Genomic DNA, 21,700 nt, shown 5'->3' on the forward strand with positions numbered 1-21,700 from the left:
AGCATTAAGTTCGAAAATTTTGAACTTTGACGACGCTTTGCGAAAAGCTCCTTCAAGCACCGCCATTTGTCTTGTGTTTTCCACATGAGGATCGCGATAGAAAACGATATCTGATTGGACGAGTCTCAAAAGGTGAGTCTGGCGCGAAAAGGTTCCTGAAAATGGAACCCGGGATGCGATTGGCCAATTCGGAGAAAGGAATGTAGTTCGGTTGTCAGCAGCCGTTCTTTTGGGGGAGCGTTGCGTGACATCCAAAAACAACGGCTGCGAGGGAGACTAACAATGCATTGGATTTCTGTATTCTGCAACTCCTACGCACGATGAATCCCCCGTGGGTGGTGGTGATGGTATAAACAGTTCTCCCCGTGCTTAGACGGGTACGAAGGATTCCTCTCCTCCTTCCCGCCATTGGAGCCAGCCATAATTTTATGGCTATTTTTTTCTTCCATTTTAATTATTTCCTTTTTGTCTTGTTCAAAAAGTTTACAGTAAGATCATTCCTTTTATTCAGCCATTTTGTTTGACTGTTCAACAATGAATCGGAAAAGGACTGGGTAAGGGAATGAAATTGCTAACTTGGGTGAAGAAGAAACGAGAAAACATACCCTGAGAAAAAACTAAAACTTGTATTTTTATTTACTTTCTTCTTTCAATGCATATCAATTACAGCAAAAAATGGGTCTAGGAGAAAAGTTAAGACAAAATTGAAATCTAAAAAAAGCCCAGTTGAAATTGTGTTACTCAAGTTTCCCTGGTAACGGGTACATGCACGAAATCAATTTGTTAAGTCCCTTTACAACCTTAGAAGTTCTCTCTGTAATCCGAACATTCATATCAAACTGTTTCCCCACTGCGATGGACATTTGTTTTTGTCGGTTCCAGCCTGGCGCGGCCGCTAACCCAGATGCCCTCCTGAGCAAATTTTCAAAATGGCGGACAAGCCAAAGAGAGAGATAAGAGAACCAAAGTGATTCTGCAACGAATACTCAGCATACACCTATGTTAAAAAGCTCATTTCACAGAGAAAAGATACAAAATTGTATGAAGTTGAGGTCACGGAGGTTGACAAACCCAACCAGAGACTGAAAATTCACTACATTGGCTACAGTACACGCCTCGATGAGTGGAGACCCTTCGGGGACGGTGAAGCATCTGAATATTTTCCCTCGAAGTTGTATAGATTAGTAGGCTGCAAGAAAAATTTATTGGACGACGTTTAGGGTAAAAACAGCAATCTAACCTGAAAAAATGTATTTATTCCGACTCTTTCGGAAAATAACTTTACAAATCTTATTTGTTTATCTCGTAACTAAACGATGGTAAATTAATACCCGAAGCGCTTTCCGAGCTACCCGATTCTTCTCCCACTGCTTTCACGCTTATAAAACAGGAAACGAGCAAAAGGAGGAAGGTGTGGCTGTTTTGACTAGCCATTTGACGAGGTTCAATCTGCTCCTTGTTCGACAAATTACATATCAAAACAAAGGAAATTTGTTCCTCTCTTTGATTTTGATGGTATATTTTCAATTAGCGCTTGCGTAAAAGAGAAATCGCCCAAGACTCCTTGCTTGGTCTTGTTTTGACCACGAACGCCTTCTTAATTTTGACGGACCCGCTCGGGAAAAGGTGAAAATGACGAGGGAAAAACTCTACTTTGTAGTACGAAAATAAATAAAATGGAAAGCCATGATATTATAGTTCAATATTTCGGTGGTACATTGTTAACTTTTTATACGGAGAGTCGGCAAGATGAAGGGCTCGTCAGCTCCGACGAAGGGCTAACGCTCGAAACGTCAGCTTTTGTAATCATTACGGTGGCCAATTTACCATAATTTCAACTTTGTTGATATATCCAAATTATTTCGTTACTCCCACCGACGCAGCCCCAAACAGTTTCTTTCGAAACTATCAGCCTTTTTATCAAGATGATATAACATCCAAAAATCGCACTCGATTTGAGTCGGCCGATGAAGTGGGCGTGGTCACGAAGTTCAGTAAGAGACTATTTGTACCCCGTGAGTTTGATATGACTGAATTTTAAGCTGCTTCTCTAACTAGTATCTTAAACCTTTATTGCTCGAAAAAAAATTTATTCCCCGAAGATTTAATTCCGTCAAATCTAAAAGATAGTAGTAAATAAATCGAGTACGGAAGGCACTTAAAAAAAAAAAATCTAAAATATCATTACGTATTTCCTTCCAAAAGAAAAACCATAAAAACTTTACATAATGATACTCCAATGGGGAAAACTTTTTTATCATACTTGACGTGCCATATGATACCTTGTCAAAAAAATTACAAAAAATTTCAAATATGTTTGGTGTTACAAAAATATCTTTCGAAAAAAGTACCCAATGTGTGCTTAGGCAATCATAGGCATCACTTAAGGAAATAATTTACTTTCAATTTTCTTGGCTTCATTGACTAATAGCTGTCGAAAAGACAATTTAGGAAATTTTGCTTATTTTGACTGCTTAACAATTCGCTTTTCGAAAAATAAAGTTCTTAAAGTTTGTTCTCTGTCAAATTTCAACTCTGCATTATAAACTGTTCTGTTCCATGTTATATATTACAAACTCTTTGACGAGATGCTCGCGACAATGGCGGATTACCACCAGTTTATCTCGAAGATCTCTTTCACAAATGGAGTCATTTTCAATTAAGGAAAGGGGGCGATTGAAATAAACAAGCTTTCCTCAGTCCCAGTACCTTCTGATGCACAGAGTTTACTTGACTCATGGCTCTTTAGGTGTAGTAGACTTTGGCCACTTTCCAAAATCAAAACTCACGTTGTCGCCAATTAGCATGAACGAGGCCCACTTAGAAATGTCTTCAAAGCCGTTATTCCTCATCCACTTTCTGGCCTCGTAAAGAGATTCACTGGCACTTTCACCACGGAACAAATGTTCGTAAAAACAACCCATGAATTTCTCTGTGGCTCTGTCATCCAAGGCCCATCGTGCCGCCAACACTGAGCGAGCACCGGATCCTATGAACGCTCGAGCGATTCCAATAACTCCCTCAGCTCTAATCTGTCCACGAGCACTGTGACAACAGCTAAGTACCACCAGTTTAGCTCGCAGCTTAGTTTGTGAGATGTCCGCCATCGTCAAAAGGTAGGCTTCTTCTCGTGGAATAAAGGGTGTTGAGCGCTTAGGAGAAAGAAGAATCTCTCCTCTTTCGGCATCTCCATGTGCAGCAAGATGAATTAGACTCACTGAGTTAATCGCTTGAAGTACAGCCTCCTTTGTTGCATGGTCTGCAGTCAGAGGTGTTACGCCAAGAAGTCTTCCAATCATCTCTGCCTCATTTCTTGCACATGGCAATGGTGCTATTGTCCTGCGTCTTCCGTTGTAAATCACCTCTCCAACCTCAGGGTCACCTACTATCAATGCCCCGGCCTGACCGTGATACTCTGGGGGGCTCTCCTGAATAATCTTGAGAGTCGTTAAAGAGGGAACGATACGGATCCTAGCCGTCTCCGAGAAATACTTGCCTCCTTCTTCACGTAAGGCTGCAAATGGAACTTGGTACATACAGGAATCGGGGACAATTATGACCTCGGACTCCTTCAGTAAATCAGCCACAGGAGCGATGATTATCTTGTGGCATAAGTGAAGATTCGCTTTAATAACTTTAACAGCATCGTCGTCACGCATCAGGGCGCAATTTTCATGGACAAGCGACATTGACTCGGTATCGTCAAACGATCGATCTTCGCATTTCTCTTCGGGTAAAATGCCAAGGAAACTTCTTGAGAAAAACTCATCTAAGGAAGGGACTAGTCCAGTCACCTCGCTTGGGCGAAGATTCACTTTTCTTTTTAAAAAAAGAATGGCTCTCGTTGCTTTGAAAACCCAAAACCGAACAGATTCTTCATCAATCGAAATATACAAGCATGCACAGTCTCCTTCTCTTGGAATAACATTCTGAATGCCACACCACGTTTCTGGACTGCCTGTAATCTGCTCTTTTAAAGAGTATTGAGTCGCCATCAAGTCGGCCAAGCCTCTTGCCCGTCTTAGTTCCTCGACATAAAGAGCGTCTTCGGGCTTCGCACCGGAAGAAAGCAACTGACTGAGCATCTTGTAGGGAAAGGTACCGTGCTTCTCTAAAAGTGACGTTTTAAGCTGATCGTTTTCTTTAAGGGAACTTCGTAAAGTGTCGAACTTTTCAATGCTTTGAAACAGGTACGAAAACGCGGCTTTAAAATCAACTTCTGATACTTTCAACATCGTTAGGAAACGAAGGCATTTGAACTCCATAAAAATGTCCTTAATATCTCTACTGAGTCGGAGAGCCTTCCTGGAGTATTTTTCGGCCATGTCATATTTACCAATGGAGTGGAAACATGATCCCAAGTGTGCGTAACTGACTACCTCTCCTAGTCTGCTGCCAGCCTCTATCGAAATTGAAAGTGCTCTTTCGTGATATTCCTTAGACTTCTCATACAAACCCCGCTGATGAGCGATTATTCCAAGATTTGTTAAATCATTCGTTTCTCCTATTCGGTCACCGTCTTTCCCTCTAATTGCCATTGCTCTTTCAAGACATTTGTCGGCCTCCCCAAATTTACCAAGAGACAAATAAAGTTGCGATAAGTTTCCGTAGATGTCTGCTTCTCCATCTCTGCCGCCAACAGCTTTTCTGATAGCGAGTGCTTTCTCCAGGTACTCTCGGGCCTTGTCGTATTGACCAAGCCATGTGAACAACGTTCCTAAGTTTCCGTAGATTGTTGCTTCTCCATCTCTGTCGCCAACAGCTTCTTTGATAGCGAGTGCTTTCTCCAGATACTCCCGGGCCTTGTCGTATTGACTAAGCGATATGAACAACGTTCCTAAGTTTCCGTAGCTTGCAGCTTCTCCATCTCTGTCGCCAACAGCTTTATTGATAGCGAGTGCTTTCTCCAGATACTCTCGGGCCTTGTCGTATTGACCAAGCGATCGGAACAACGTACCTATGTTTCCGTAGTTTGCTGCTTCTCCATCTCTGTCGCCAACAGCTGTTTTGATAGCGAGTGCTTTCTCCAGATACTCTCGGGCCTTGTCGTATTGACCAAGCGATCGGAACAACGTTCCTAAGTTTCCGTAGATTGTTGCTTCTCCATTTCTGTCGCCAACAGCTGTTTTGATAGCGAGTGCTTTCTCCAGATACTCTCGGGCCTTGTCGTATTGACCAAGCGATTGGAACAATGTTCCTAAGTTTGCGTAGATTGCTGCTTCTCCATCTCTGTCGCCAACAGCTTTTTTGATAGCGAGTGCTTTCTCCAGATACTCTCGGGCCTTGTCGTATTGACTAAGCGATATGAACAACGTTCCTAAGTTTCCGTAGCTTGTTGCTTCTCCATCTCTGTCGCCAACAGCTTTTTTGATAGCGAGTGCTTTCTCCAGATACTCTCGGGCCTTGTCGTATTGACTAAGCGATATGAACAACGTTCCTAAGTTTCCGTAGCTTGCTGCTTCTCCATCTCTGTCGCCAACAGCCTTTTTGATAGCGAGTGCTTTCTCCAGATACTCTCGGGCCTTGTCGTATTGACCAAGCGATCGGAACAACGTTCCTAAGTTTCCGTAGTTTGCTGCTTCTCCATTTCTGTCGCCAACAGCTCTTTTGATAGCGAGTGCTTTCTCCAGATACTCTCGGGCCTTGTCGTATGGACCAAGCGACATGAACAATGTTGCTAAGTTTCCGTAGATTGTTGCTTCTCCATCTCTGTCGCCAACAGCTTTTTTAATAGCGAGTGCTTTCTCCAGATACTCTCGGGCCTTGCCATATTGACCAAGCGCTATGAACAATATTCCTAAGTTTGCGTAGATTGTTGCTTCTCCATCTCTGTCGCCAACAGCTTTTTTGATAGCGAGTGCTTTCTCCAGATACTTTCGGGCCTTGTCGTATTGACCAAGCGATCGGAACAATATTCCTAAGTTTCCGTAGTTTGCTGCTTCTCCATCTCTGTTGCCAACAGCTGTTTTGATAGCGAGTGCTTTCTCCAGATACTCTCGGGCCTTGTCATATTGACCAAGCGACATGAACAATGTTCCTAAGCTTCCGTAGATTGTTGCTTCTCCATCTCTGTCGCCAACAGCTCTTTTGATAGCGAGTGCTTTCTCCAGATACTCTCGGGCCTTGTCATACTGACCAAGCGACATGAACAATGTTCCTAAGTTTTCGTAGATTGTTGCTTCTCCATCTCTGTCGCCAACAGCTCTTTTGATAGCGAGTGCTTTCTCCAGATACTCTCGGGCCTTGTAGTATTGACCAAGCGATCGGAACAATGTTCCTAAGTTTGCGTAGCTTGTTGCTTCTCCATATCTGTCGCCAACAGCTTTTTTGATAGCGAGTGCTTTCTCCAGATACTCTCGGGCCTTGTTATGTTGACTAAGCGACTTGAATAATGTTCCCAGTTCGTTGTAGCATTTTGCTTCTTCTTTTACATTGCCAGATGCTTTCATGATGTTTTTTGCCGTCTCATAAAATTTTATTGCCTCCTTAAGATTGTTTTGAGCTCGAAGTATTCTACCAAGAACTAAATTTAGGCAACCTTTATGGAAGTTGTCATCAGAGTCCTGAGACAAGAGTAATACTTTGGACACCACCTTTCTCCTTAAATTTAAAATGCTTTTATGAAGTAATTTCGAAACTGGACTTTTCTTGCTTAAATTTCCATTGTTTAGTAGAACTGAACATTCTTCGCAGAATAGGATGGCTCTTCTAACGAAACCAGTGTTGAGAAGGAAAGTGGCGACAGCTAAACCTATGTTGATAGCTAACGTGACAAAATCTTCTCCTGTGTTGTCCATCACAGGTCTCTTCGCTGTTATTGAGAAAAAAAATGCGGAGAGTTAACTACTACACATCTGAGGCGAATAATTTAAAATCGAAAAGTTCAAACTACGCCCAGATGGCCATTCTCTTCCTCCCTTCCCCCGTAAAGCAATGGGGAGCTTTAGCAACGTCGTGTCAATTTCTAACTTTTGGTTTTTTTAACTCTTTCGAGGTTATTCCGATGTGTTTTACTTGGAAAATGCTGGCGAATTATTCAGGGACTATATCACTACGAATGGCGCTAAAGTAAGGAAAAAGAAAGAAAAATTAACCGTCATGCGCTCACGTTCTCGAGAAAACCTAAAGTTTGGTTATTTCACAATGTTGTCTTGCCGAGAGCGGCAAAGAAATGTACCAAAATGTTAAACGGACCTGCAGGGCGATTGTTTTTGCTCATTAAGCCTATTGTTTTCTGCCGTTCTCGTTGCCGTCGCCGTCGCCGTCGTCGTTGCTAAAGCTCCCTAATGAAAAATTACGCATCTTCGGCAACTTCGTACGGTTACAACGCGATGCAATCCTGCTTTTTAACTTTGTGTGCTAGCAGACGTTCCTTTTATCTCTTAGAAAATAGGAAGTCTGAATAGTCTCGTAAAGGAAGAGGTCTCGTATTTGGTTCATTCCTGGCTACATTACTGGCCAAGCTAAAAGATTGGCCTTGACCCCTTCCGTGACAGCCGTTCAACGGATCGCAATACAATTTTTGTCATTTTAGCCCGAACTCTTTTCAAGCTGGACGCGCCGCCTATGGCGGGCCAAGAAAGATACTTTGAGGAATTAAACTTCAAGGATAAAGCTTAAAGATGATGTATATTTTAATTTGTAAATATATCGTAACGGACCATTTTAAAGGCTTTTAAATGGGTCGTGACAGCTGTTCAGCGATATGCCTTGCATTTTAAGACAAAAACCCAAACTCTTTTAAACATGGACGCGCCGCTAATGCCGGACGAATACAGAGAATTGGAGGAATGAAAATACAAGGATAAAGCTTTGACAGGATGTATATTATGATCAGTAAATGTATATGGCATACCTATTTATAGGCCATTGAAGTTGACCTTTATTTTACCTCTGCGAAAAAGACGCGAAGTACTCTATTTCAACGCCGACGAGTCACTATTCAGACTTAACGCGACAACATAGCCAGAAATTAATATTTTCCAAGAGATTAAAGGAGCCTCTGCTAGCACACAAAATTAATAAGCGGGATTGCATCGCTTTTTAGCGTACGAAGTTACCGAAGTTGCATAATTTTTTTCATTGCTTTACGTGGCGGACAATGGCCATCCGGGTGTATTTTGAACTTTTTGATTTTTCGGGGAAGAAAAGCGCGATCGAACTTTTTGATACAATTTTCGAAAAAGATTCACTAAAAGGGTCCTTTAGAAAAAATGAAATGAATTACGAAATCTTGCAACTGTCGGCGGATTCTCGATATTTATGGTCAGTGGCTCTTAAAGTGCTACTGAGACCAAATTTAGCGTTTGCCGGATTTTTCACTTTTCAATAGCTCTAGCTACAGTATCTGATGGCTGCAAGAGGGGCCATTGGTTTGAAACTATTTCAGGGATCTGGGTATGATCTCTGGAATCGTGTTAAAGCCACTGAAGTTTGACCTACGTTCATGTTTTCCCCGTTTGCGTAAGAAGTTTAAGTCAATACTTAAACAGTATTTCCAACCTCGGTTCCAGGGCCTTTTCCCTTAGTTGGAGGTGGGACGGGTAAAAGCCCACCCCCAAGTAAGGGAAAAGGCACTGAGTTTGCAGTATTTCAATATCCAGAACTTCATAGCTTATAAAATTGAAGATCGGCAATAGGGAATAATATACTGAAAATATGAATACTTCTTCAATTTCTCACCAACTGTTTGCTGATTGGCTAATTTCAGTAAATATGGTCAAATTAGACAACAACATAGGCAATTTGACCTCGTCTTTTATGTGGCGACGTAATGTCAATTGGTATCGTTTTTGTGCACGTATTCCATTTCCCGTAATATCTCAGATAAAAGACAGCGAACTTTACTCTCCCTAAAAAGTGGTTTACCCCTCTATTAGTCGGTACACTTAACGTATATCAACTTCTCTTGTTTAGTTTCCGCTTTCTGGTTATCAGATTTTTCAAATCACTTGATGTTTGTTTACAAACTTGATTAGATTACTTTGGTTAAGATTTTATTGTTGTCTTTCAGATAGAGAAGGACGGTTTAAGAGGTACAAAAAAATGCGGAGAACCCTTGCATAAAAGAAAGAAATAAGTTCCATAGAAGATTCTTTGAGCTCAGACGAGTTCCTTCAAATGAGGAACACATTATCGGCTAAGAGATGCATGGAAAAGAATATCGTAAAATTCCGCCCGCCTATCAGCACTCCTGGTTATAGGCCCATATAAGGTTATAGGCTCATATAAGGTTATAGGCCCATATAAGGTTATAGGCCCATCTACTTGCAAACAAAAAACATTCATCCGGTTATAAGCTCCCTTCCCCCCGATATTAGCCCCCCTCTATGCTAAGTAAGGAATGTCAGAAACCAAAATTCCAGGAAATAAATACTGAAAAAATACCAAGCCAAGGCGAAGGAATACGGACGAAGAAAACGCTCAAGGAGACTAATGAAACGTTAAAAATAGGAGTGCTGAAAAAACCTAAAGACTTGGAAACCTATCCTAGAAACCTCATTGTAAGCGAGAATGGCCTTAAAAGAAGGTAAAATATTGCAGTCGTTTGTACTTTGGATGTATCGTAAACCGTATTTTCCCGCGCAATTTACCTTGAATCTTAGGTCGCGTAATGGTTATGGTTATGGAGCGAAAACAACGCTCCGCTGTTTGTTTTCTGCCAAATGTATTTATCATGGGTTATGTAGCCCTCTCTTTGGGGTGTTACATGGTATGTTGTTACAAATGCTTCATTAGCGGTAGGTTATACATATTAGAGTTGTTGTCACTTAGATTCATTCGCGTCTTACGACTTGGGGTTATCAGTTTCTTTTAGACGTAGTTTTTGCATGCTGCTATTTGAAAGTTTTGGCTCGTTTACGGAATCATTGTTATACGAACATAGTTTAGATTGTTTTGTTGGGTAGTTTTTCTTGCTACATCTTTTACATTTCTGAGTTTTCATTCTGTTTGTTGTGTCATTCCGATCCATTTTGATGATGAAGGTATAATGAAGAGGGTCGCATATGGCTCGTGTTGACACGCCCCAATTGTGGTTGCTTATTGAATGATAAATGTTTTATATTCGTTTGAGCGGGGTGGCGAATTTGAAAATAAACTTCAAGGAGGAAAACAGTGCAACTGGTCGAACTCTCGGGAAAAGTCCAAAAGAACTGGAAAAATTCAGTTGTGAAGAATGGGTGGGAGAACAATTTCGTGAGGGTCTCAATGTGTTCAACCGTCAAAGAATAGTTTATTTCACCATTTAGCGTAAAAAAAAAAAAAAACAGTTCGAACCTAGAGTTTTGGGAATTTTTCGAAGAGATCAGGGAAGGCGTAATTTTGAGTGAGCTGGTAGTAAATGGTAGTCATATTACATGCGCGCTCAAATGTTGTGTTCGCTCAGACTAGATTAAAGACAACTGTCCTTGTTCGCAGTACATGTAAATGTATTTGTAAATAAGATGGTATTTCGACAAATAAATCAGATGGAGTTAAGAGAAGAACCGCAAAAAGTAGCTGGAAGGACTGTTTGTGATGAGCTCTAATAGCTGTTTGTTGTATTTCACTGGCTTGTAGACACAACAGGTCAGCGCTAAAATAGCCGTTATAGAAGACTACTCAATATTGTAGTCTGCAACGCTGACGTGTTGCGTATACAAGCCAGTGAATTTGTAGACTTTTTCAATCTAGTTCAGTTAGGTTTGCCACTTAAAAACAAAAGACCCACAAGTAATCCTAAACAAATAACTTACAATTTATAAAGTCAGAAACATCCAGCGTTCACGTTGATGAAAACAAAGTTAGTGCTTGGATGATGCATTTACCTGGAAAAAAGGGAATAAAAGCGATTGGTAATGAACAAATAATGATCTCTACAAATGGAACAAAAGTTGCGATGTGTCCACAATATTGGTGATTGTTTTGTCACACCATTTTAAAAAAATAAATCAAACTCATTAAATGCATGTAGCCAGTGATTTCAGTTACTGTGAAGCATTAAGATAATTGACAAGCATCCCATGTCATTTTTTACGTCTTAGGTTTCCCACTGGTGAGTGACAACTACCCCCAGGTTTCGGGCAGAGATTTACAGGTGATCACCGTTTGAGGACGTGACTTTGGTTCCCTACCGAGGAGCAAAGTACAGCAACTTTCGCCATATTCCTCCGCAAAAATTTTCTCCTATCAACCATGTACAAGCAGTTCATTATTATTTAACTACGTTAAGGAATGCACAAATAACGTGCGAATCGCATACAAATAGCGCGCCATATTTGGACACTAGGTTCTTATTAGACGTTTTGGTGTGCAATATTGCTGAGTTTTTTACCATTTGTTTGTATTTTGATTAGCTCAACGGGATTGTCAAAACACGGCCCGAGTCGAAAAAATCTCAACACTGCTAAATACTAAAACGTCTAAGATTGATCCGACGGCTCAGGGGACGTCATATTCCCGCAAAAATTGTCCTCGTTATGTATTGGTTATGGGGGAGGCTGCTTGGTGCCACATATTAGTCGTCTGGAGTTAACGCCTTCAGGTGTAAAGACCAGTGACGTGGTTATTTTAGAGCAAATTACCAATGAACTCCGTCCGTTTTTTCTGATCTGTTATATAAGTTAGTATTTTTGTTTTTGATCATGCAAATCACATCTTTTAGAAAACGAAAGGTTCAAGAAGAGAACGAGCTGATTATCACGCATAGATAGCTTACCATTTAAAGATAAAAGCTTCAGTTGTACTGTGATCGATCTTGTGATGAAGATCCAGCCGTTCTAAATTGATGAACTCTAAAGCCTGACGTTCCCTGTAAAACAGAGTAAAATTTCTCAATTTTGCATGCTCAAATCCGTCATTGCTGATTTAATATATACACGTTGTGACCTACAATACCGAAACTCATTTACTTTTGTTGGAACACTTGATTATTCTTAGTAAACTGCTGTATGGTTCTCCATATCTTTCTTCCAGAGATAGGATTTTATTCAAACTTCCGTGATATTGGATTTTTATTTTGCATTTTATGATTTCGGATGAAAGCTGTGGAGTTCAACCCTCGCTGTCATCTGCAAATCTCGCATAAATTATAATGAATCTTACTTGACAATCAGTGAGTTCCTAATCAATATATTTCAGTGATCTCCCAACATCCCGTGCGGCGTTATCACGTTAAAGAGCCCGGAAAAATGTGTTCTATCGCTTTTAGGACATAAATATAACCTGATAAGGCATCCGCTTGGAAACTGAATTGACTAACCAGACCAAGCGTACTATGAATCATTCAGTTTATCTTCTCTTTGTTTTTCATGTTAAATAAGAAAGATAAATAGTGCATAAGCTATGACGTATTTATTGTATTACATGGATAACAAACCATACCATACCACTTACTGAAGATGTAATGTACTTTCATAATAGTCAACCAGCATTCTCAATTAGTCGTGTACCCTTAGAAAGTGAAAATTTTGCTATTTCCGAAAAATCAGAAAATTTTGACATGAATACGAAAAGCTAGTCGTGTTTAAATGTTTTTTTTTAATTGCAATTGTTTCATAAGTTTCAAATGAAAGGACGAACTCAGCCATATAGAATTTAAACATTATTCGGATGATTGCTCGCTGTTAGCGCTCTCGAATTGCGAGTTTCAAAGCAAAAAGGAAATGCAAACGTTTGACCTGGGGAAATGACTGTTGTTAGTTTTGAGGAGAGTTTTTTACAGGCCCACGAATCCTATAACGTAAAGTAGGTTTAGGATCATTTCCCCCTCTCTCCCCTCCCAAAAAACGGAAGTATCAATTCTTGTTTATTACTCAACCTCGTTCCCAGGGTTTCTCATCTTCCCGCCCCTTGGAGCGAGCGAGGAGAGACTCGGGTTTAGGCTTGTCACGTGTCTCCCAGATTTTAGGAGATTTCAAATTAGCGGTTTGAGGGAGGGGCAGATAAGTGGGATTTTCTCTCCACTTAGTCCACTGGCGAGCGTAGCTTATTGGCAATAAAAACAAGCTACACGTGAAGCGCTTCGAACCGAATGTCAACTGAGAATATTCAGCAGACGCCCGAAAAGATCCGTAAGTCTTCCACTACGGTAAATATCAGTTGTTGCAGGCTTTGTAAATCAGTTGGAGACGTATCTTGCTCGAAGAACATCTATGCGAAGGGAAATCGCGCATCACTCGCCGCCGCCGAGGACATTTATGGCCGCCGTTGAGACAAGAAAAATTTTTTCCACATCTATTATGTAGGCCTTGAAAAGACGCTTGAAAAAATTTTTATTTCTTTCAAAACGGTGATCAGTGAAAGGCAGAGTTTTATCGTAACGGTGCTCGTTCTTATTAGATCTTTAATAAAGGTATTCAAAGGCGAAACAACATAAACAACTGGACGAAATGACAAGGAAGGTACAGGTCGTTGACTGTTTAACTTCTCGAAGAAGAGTGAAAAATCAAAGATTTGCCGTATCCCGTCGGTATTAAAAACGGCCACCACATCTCTGCCCGAATATATCGCTTCTAAACACTGGACTTGTTTGGGTTTTAAATTAACGTTACAATACCAACTCCGAGATATAGCCACTTGAAGGCTGCTATAAAACGTTGCGACCTGAACAACGATAGCGTCGATTTGAAGATGACAAAGGATATGAGGCAAAAATCGAGCAAACAAACGACTCGTCCCTATGGAATTTTTTTGCTGTCTAAACACGTGACCAGCCTAAACCAGGGTTTCTCCTCGCTCGCTCCAGGGGACGGGAAGATGAGAGACCTGGGAACGAGGTTGGTTTATTACTTTGGATACAGCGAATGTTATCTGCTTGGTATCATGTTTAAGTCATCCAGAGTTAACGCCTTCAAGGGTAATGACCGGTGATAATGAGATAATTTTCGAGTAAATTACCGATCGACTTCCTCCGTTTTTTATCTCGATTACATCAGTTAGTTTTTTTTGTCTTCGGTCATGCAAATCACACCAGCTAGAAAATGAAAAGTTCACGAAGACAATTATACAGTAAATTATACAGTATATTCAGCAAATTATGCACAGATAGCTTACCGTTTAAAGAGAGAAGCTTCAGTTGTACAGTGGTCGATCTTGTCTTGAAAGTCCAACCGTTCCAAAGAGATGATCACTGACGGCTTGACGTTTCCTGTAAAACAGAGTAAAATGTTCATTTTGGAAGCTCAAATCCGTCATTTGTTCTAACGTTTGACGTGCCAAACCGAAATACATTCACTTATTTTTTTGTTAATATATTTGTCTTAATCATCCAATCACACTAACTATGAAATAAAATTTTCACGAAGACAATGTGTCGATCATGACGCACAGATAGCTTACCGTTTCAAAAAAGAAGCTCCAGTTGTACTGTGATCGACCTTGAAATGAAAATCCAACCGTTCCAAGGAGATGAACACTGAAGCCTGACGTTTCCAGTTAAAAATAGAAAAATGTTTTCATATTGGAAGCTCAAATTTCTGATAAAACGTCTGACACCCAAAAACCGAAATAGATTCACTTATTTTTATTAGTATTCTTGTCATCGATTATACAAATCACACCCCGGGTAGAAAACGAAAAGTTCACGAAGACATTCAAACGTATATGAGCACGATCCTTCGCAGTAAAGCACTATTTGAGCAATAGTGGAAATCAGACCTGAAAAAAAAAAAATTTCAGGCCTGTACGGGATTCGAACCACTGACCTCTGCGATACTAGTGCAGCGCTCTACCAATTGAGCTAACAAGCCAACTGGGAGCAGGCCATCAAATTAATTCGATATAAACCCGTAGATGATAAATCAAACAACAACAAACATATGAAACATATGTGTGAACTGCGGTTATGAGACGTATATGAGCACGATCCTTCGCAGTAAAGCACTATTTGAGCAATAGTGGAAATCAGACCTGAAAAAAATTTCAGGCCTGTACGGGATTCGAACCACTGACCTCTGCGATACTAGTGCAGCGCTCTACCAATTGAGCGCTCTACCAGCGCTCTACCAGCGCTCTACCACATTCAAAGTTGATTGCCACGCACAGATAGCTTACCGTCTCAAGAAAGAAACTTCAGTTGGATTAAGATCGTTTTTGTAAAGAAAATCCAACCGTTTAAAGCGATGAACACTGAAGCCTGATGTTTTCTGTAAAACAGAGTAAAATATCTTGTTTTTACATGCTCAAATCCATCTAGCTTGATTATAAAAGTTTGACGTACAAACCCGAAATACAATCACTCAACATCGAACACCTAATTATTCTGACTAAACTGCTGAGCAGCTCTCTATATCTTCCTCCCAGAGTTTTAACTTTACTCATTCTTCCGTGATTATCGATTTTCATTTTGAATTTTACGAAGTCGCGTGAAAACTGAAGAGTTAACCCTCGCTATCTGGTGTAAGATTAGGGAAATAAATTCCTCTTCGTTTTAAAATTTTGCGAAGTGAGTGTCATTCGTTCACCTCTTGTACATAATGAATTTTCTTAAGTAAAGAAACATCACTTCTTGAACTTTTTCTCGATCTCATTTGATAATTGATCAGTTCCTATTCAAATATTACGCCTAGCTCTAAAACCCCCTTATAACCCTCCCATTTGAAAAATGCTACCCACACTGCGGCCTGACGTCCCCTGTTAAAGAGAGTAAAATGTTCCATTTTTGCATGCTCATCCGTCATAACCGTTTGAAGTACAAAAACCGAGATGCGTTCACTTTAGTTGGAACATTTAATCGTTCAGGGAAAATGGCTGAATAGCCCTCGATATCTTCCTTTCAGAAAAAGAAAAAAAACTATTAATTTCATTATTTCCTCCTTAAGTTTCTCTCTCTAAAGATCTGCATAAGCTTGGCTCACCAGCACCACGTTTGGCAGTTGACTTTAGTAGCTGAGAGTAACTCTAAACAAGTCAACTTTACTCTCACCGGTACTACGCAATTTCATTAACGGATACAATATACTTTATGTTCTAAATGAAAGTTGAAACTTTTCGACCGACCTCGTTTGTGATTGTCTTCCTCTTTGTAGACTGTATTTTTCAGTTTTTATCGTAGCGCGACATCACAAATGTCTTCCACCAAGTTACTGCATTGAACAAACCATGATCAAGGTGTTACTCCTTTTTATATCACACTAAAAAAATTCATCTTTGCAGTACTTACCACGACCTTAAGACATCGGTGCCTTGCCATAAAGAAAGCCATCTCTACCAGACTGTTTGCTTTCTTTCGACCAAACGTCACCGGTTACTCACATCAAAAAGTCAATCGAATATGATCCTCTGCCTATATTTCTCAGTTTCGCAGTCGTTCTAGTCCTCAGTCCTATCGTTTATCTCGGCCGGAAGCCCATTCTCGCTGAGCAAATGCAAACTTCGGATAATAAATTTTTGTTTGTCGCAGTTGAAACACCAAACCCACATAATTACTTTTGATCAGAGCAGATACGATTAAGTTGCAGTAAATGAGGAATTCATTATATTCCTGTCAAAAAAGGAAGCGTAGGAGAACTTTAACTTTTATGATAATCTTCTCAGACTTTAACAAAAATCAATAAATTCCATCCAAGTAAGTAGAGGAAAGCTACTTACAGACCCGTATGCAGCCAGACCCGTATGCAGTTGATCTTTTCCATGCGCATGCGTGGAAAATTATATTCTTCCTTGCTTTCTGATTACTCAACTTTCACAGAATAACAAAGAAAATACAACTCGAACAGGTATTGAGTAAGGAAGGAAGCAGGTATTAAACATAAATAGGTGACAGCTACTTTTATGTCTTCCAGGTTTACTAACTGTCACGTTTCACGTAATATTTAGTTGTTATTAACCGAGCAGGAGGTCTGTATGGGGGAATCTTGTCCGAGTTCGCCAGTACAGACCGAACGCAGTGAGGTCTGTACCAGCGACCGAGGTCAAGATTCTCCCATACAGACCGACCTACTTCGGTTAATAAGATGTTTATTATATGGCTGTGTCTTATATGCCAATTTTTTATATTCTTTGTACCTTTTTTTTCTTCACCGGTCTAGATGCCGGTCTAGATGGGAAAATCTAGCTTTCAACATTGATTCCAGCTGATCAAATTTGTCAATTCGGTAGTTCCCAGTCCTTGTGAGACACAGCCATATAATAACATCAAATAATTTTGTGCAATGCTCAGTCTTAAAGTTAAAATACGGATTCTTCCCAAGGAAACAGATAAATAAAGGAAAGCAGTGCAAGGGCATTACGTACCTTTTAGCTCCTAACCTCCCATTAATGTTTTCTTCTTGACCTCCTCCCCGTACTCCTTTTTTTTTTACCTGTTGCTATTGTTGTGGCGATGGAGGTAAAAAAAAAAAGATTAAACTAAAAACCAGACCCGTCTGCAGTTGATCTTTTCTTCAATTTGTTCAAGCACTTGTTTGTGCATTATTACAGCATCTCGAACATTCCCAGTGCATTTAGTGAGGCGATGGTATCCTCTCGTGAGATTGTTCGTTATCACGAGGCACAGAGAGAAAAACACGTAGCAAACAGCGATGGACGAATACATTCCCCAGTATATGGAAGTGACAAGGGAATACCAAACACCGTTGGAAGCTTTCCGATTTAGACACTTATGAGTAAGGGCTTTTCTAATGTGTTCTAAATCAAACATAGCTTGATAATGGGCGTCTAAGAACAGGACCCATGACGCAAGCAGCAAACCTGTAAAAAGACCCACGTTGACGGCTCGGCGTTGAACTTTGCACAGACCTCTCATCCACTCCTGCGACTGATATCTGAAGTAATGCAAGGCCAGGGTGTACGATGAAAAGCCGCTTATCCATAGCGATGTGCGTAGTATTTTGGACCCAAGAACGTATGTGAACCGCTCCATCACCCAAGCGTTACTCGCAATTTCTCCCAAGCCAGTTTAAGGTCTCGTTCAGTAAAACTGAATGCAAAAGCAGCTGAGTGATCACAAGCGAGAGTCAGCTAAAGCAGCCGTTTGCTTAACAGCTGTCTTTGCTTATGTCGTTCGCGCGCTTCCCCGACCCCGCTAGTCCTCATTCCCCACAGAGTGAGAGCCTGGAAGAGAGTAATTTTGTTCATTCGTTACCGCTCCAAACACGCTACCGATTTTGACCCCAGATCGAAATATTTCAGTTTTGAACATAACTTAATTGAGTCCCGAACTTTTTTATTTACATATTTACACTACTGGAAAGATTCGATGGCTCTGAACCGTTTAAAACCCAAATGTCAGAACAGAGAGTATGACTAATTTGAATCGTTGCTTTTACAGGTCGTGGAATCTGTATCATCTGTATCATTTCATCAAATCTGAAATAAAAACCTATGGAATCGTATCAAAACGAAAATAAAAAAGAGTGGATGTATCAATTCGTCATGTGATAGGTGCAAAAAAAAAAGACACTGTTTTGACCATTTTTTCGATTGAACTTGGCCTTGAGAAAAGACAGGCCATAGGCCGAACTAACTCAAATTGACTTCTTTTCCTTTTTTCCTTTTCATTTTTTTTTGGTTTTTGCATTTTGTCTTTTTTTCCCAAGATGCTGACAAAATAGGCGTGTCGGGGGCCTGACCTTTTGATGCCCATATTTTGGAGTTTGAGGGAAAACACTGGGTTATACTTTAATCAGATTGCAACGTGAGCTGAGGACGGAGAACCGTGAAAAAACCCGAGTAAAATTGCATGTGATAATTTCGTATTTCACGATCTAGTCGTTTTTTAGTGAAAAAATGTTGACTCATTCTTTTTCTCTTCACGGACTACTTATACTGACAAAGGAGAGAAGGTAAGCTCCAAGCAGTTATAAATAGATGTTGTAATCGTAATTGTGTTTCATTAGCTTAATCTTTCTCATCGTTTCGTTCAAAACTTTTACATGTCTTTCTGTTAAATTAAACAAATGGGAATCTCTATTCGAGTGTAAACATATATCTCTCTATTTTCAGCAGGAGGTTGGGTCTTTTGTGGCTTTTGATCACATCACATTTTGGGTCAGAAATGCTAAGCAGGTTAGTAAAAAATATAATTATCATCTGCCTCGAGGGGCCAGAAGTGTATTTTTACTGCAAAGAAAAAATTTTAAAAAATAAATAGATTTGCATAAGTACTGTACAAAATGGAGCAAATAAGGTCGTTTATGGTCGTGAACAATACTTCACGGTCGTGCATACGGCTCTATGAGAAGTCAAATTCAAGAAGACAGATGAAAAGCAGCTACTGTAGTTATTTGAGGAAACGGTTGGAAATTGAGTTAGGTCGAGTTAGGCAAGAAAACATGTGGATCAAGGAGGCTCATTTTGCACATTATGACCTCTAGCCAAATATTTTCCTATCCTACCCTTCCACTCATACAATAAGTAAGCATATGAAACCTAGAATAACATTTTTTTGATGGTTAGTTATTTCATACTCTAAGGTTGATCATTATTACATTTAGAGTTATAGATTTGATGAGAAAACATTGGAATTGGCTGAGGTTGGAATACTCACAGGGACTCAAACTTCTTGTTTATTCCAGGCTCTTCACAAATGTTTACTTTTAAATTCTTTATGTGCAGACTAATTCTATGGTAGATATGTGATCATAAATTAAGTAAGTTTTTCTGAGTACAAATACCTCGTGATGTTTGTGCTCGTCTATGGCGTTATTTGTACTCTACGGAGTGTAGTTGGATAATAAAGGAAAGTATCACCTTTCAGAATATCTCTTGACTACTGCACAAATAATCGTTGTCAGTAGCACAGAAAATGTACAGAGGTCAGTATAGAGAATATGCATGCATTAGGGTGGAAAGGGTTTCTAAACATCTAACGATTTACTGTGTAGTACTATATTCAGTGTAGCAAACAGGTGATGGACTGGGAAATAAATAAACTTACTGCTAATGGGTGTTGTTTTGATGTAACGCTTAACCCTATAAAATAATATAAAGGAAATGTGAAGCAGCTGAGCGGGAGAACGACACGTTTCATCTCAGTAAGGAAAGAATCGTTAAGAGGTCAGTCCATTCATAAGGTCTCTCCTACAAGTCTGGTGGCTTTATATGTAGATAGAAGACTGTAAAATCTCAAGGGTCATTGAGCATCCATGCGATCATTCATCGTTTCAAGATGACCTAAATAACCTGGTTTCTTGGAGTCGACTAAATCATATGAGCTTCAATACCAAGAAATGCAAGTTAATGCGGATTACCAAGAATCGCTCGCCTATTCTTGCTCCTCTACAACTGGGTGGTACCACCCTTGACGTTACAGCTGAATTTTCAGATATTTGCTTGCTAACTAACCACAACCTGTCCTAGAACTCTCGCATAGATAAGATTTCCAGTAAGGCGAACAAAGTGCTTGGTTTCATAAGAAGGAATTGCAGAGATTTGAAGGATGTTTCAACACTAAGAACTCTATATTGCGCTCTGGTTAGGTCACAGCTGAAAGACGGGTCTGTTGTTTGGTCACCTTTCACTGCGAAGTATTACTAAATTGGAAAGAATACAGCGACGTGCAACAAAGTTCATTCTCAAATCTGATGATGACTATAAAGTTCGTATTTCTAAACTTAATTTTTACTGTCTCTAGAGCATAGACGAGTTCTTTTTGATGTACTGTTTTTTTAAAAAGCTTTGAACGGATACATTAATTTAGACATTTCTACATATAACGTTCCCAATTTTGATTATGTTGTCACCTCTAAGCTCTTAAATATCTATTGTTCTGTTATAATAAGATTGAAAAGCTGTTGAAGAATTTAAATGCTTACCATTCCCCTGGGCCTGACGGTTTGTCGCCGCTCATCTTGGGGGAATGTGTATCGGCTCTCTCCATCTATATGTGCATTAATCAATAAGTCCTTCGCTGTTGGCCAATTACCTAGCAAGTGGAAATGCGCCGATATAACACCTTTGTTCAAAAAGGGCAGTAAAAACTGCAGAAACAATTACCGTCAGATTTCACTAACATCGATCGTGTGTAAACTAGCAGAACAAATAGTAAAACACCGTATTATGGAGTTTTGGGGTGAAGCCAATATTTTCAACCCGAATCAATTTGCGTACATGAAAGGTCGCTCTACGGTTACACAGCTGTTATCCTGTTTTAACGACTGGGAAAAATCTCGTAACAAGAGAAATCCTAAGGATGTACTTCTGTTAGACTCCTCCAAAGCGTTTGGCAGTGTTCCACACAGACGTCTGCTTCATAAATTAGAAAGACACGGTATTGACGGCCCTCTTCTCAATTGGTTTCAAAGCTTCAGTTTTAATTGGTCGGTCGCAACGTGTTGTTTTGCGCGGCAGCTATTCGTCATGGACTCAGGTAAAATCAGGCGTACCTCAGGGAACAATTTTTTAGGGCCCATCTTGTTCATAATGTACGTCAATGATATATCAACTGGAGTATCTTCCGCTGTGAAATTGTACGCCGACGACACTAAACTCTGTAGGGAGATAGTAAACATTCCTGAGGATACGTATGTGCTACAATCTGACTTGTTTCGACTCACTGAATGGTGTAAAACCTGGCAGTTGAAATTTAATCCCGATAAATGTGAAACAATGAGAATAACGCACAGACAATATAAGTCGAAAGGGAGCTATACACTTGATCCAAACGGTGAAATTCTAAAGAGTGTCAAAAATATCAAAGATCTCGGTATTACAATATCGTTCGATCTATCATGGAGTGATCATATTCACGTGGTGGTAAACAAAGCCAACAAAGTCCTTG

General features: G+C 40.0%; 1 protein-coding gene and 1 pseudogene across 1 annotated transcript; both read right to left on the reverse strand.

The window, feature by feature from the left end:
- LOC148718002 (uncharacterized) overlaps positions 1-21,700 on the reverse strand; it is a 30,815-nt pseudogene that overhangs the window by 5,873 nt on the left and 3,242 nt on the right.
- LOC148718003 (uncharacterized) lies at positions 1,528-5,666 on the reverse strand. The gene has a single exon (XM_088743634.1). The coding sequence runs from the start codon at positions 5,664-5,666 to the stop codon at positions 2,736-2,738; it is 2,931 nt and encodes a 976-aa protein (XP_088599760.1). The 3' UTR covers positions 1,528-2,735.

The sequence above is a fragment of the Stylophora pistillata genome, chromosome 13, assembly GCF_964205215.1.
Source record: "Stylophora pistillata chromosome 13, jaStyPist1.2, whole genome shotgun sequence".
NCBI classification, from domain to species: domain Eukaryota; kingdom Metazoa; phylum Cnidaria; class Anthozoa; order Scleractinia; family Pocilloporidae; genus Stylophora; species Stylophora pistillata.

Excerpts from the sequence above, each read along its gene's own strand:
- LOC148718003 (XM_088743634.1), bottom strand. The coding sequence starts at position 5,666 with ATGTCGCTTGGTCCATACGACAAGGCCCGAGAGTATCTGGAGAAAGCA.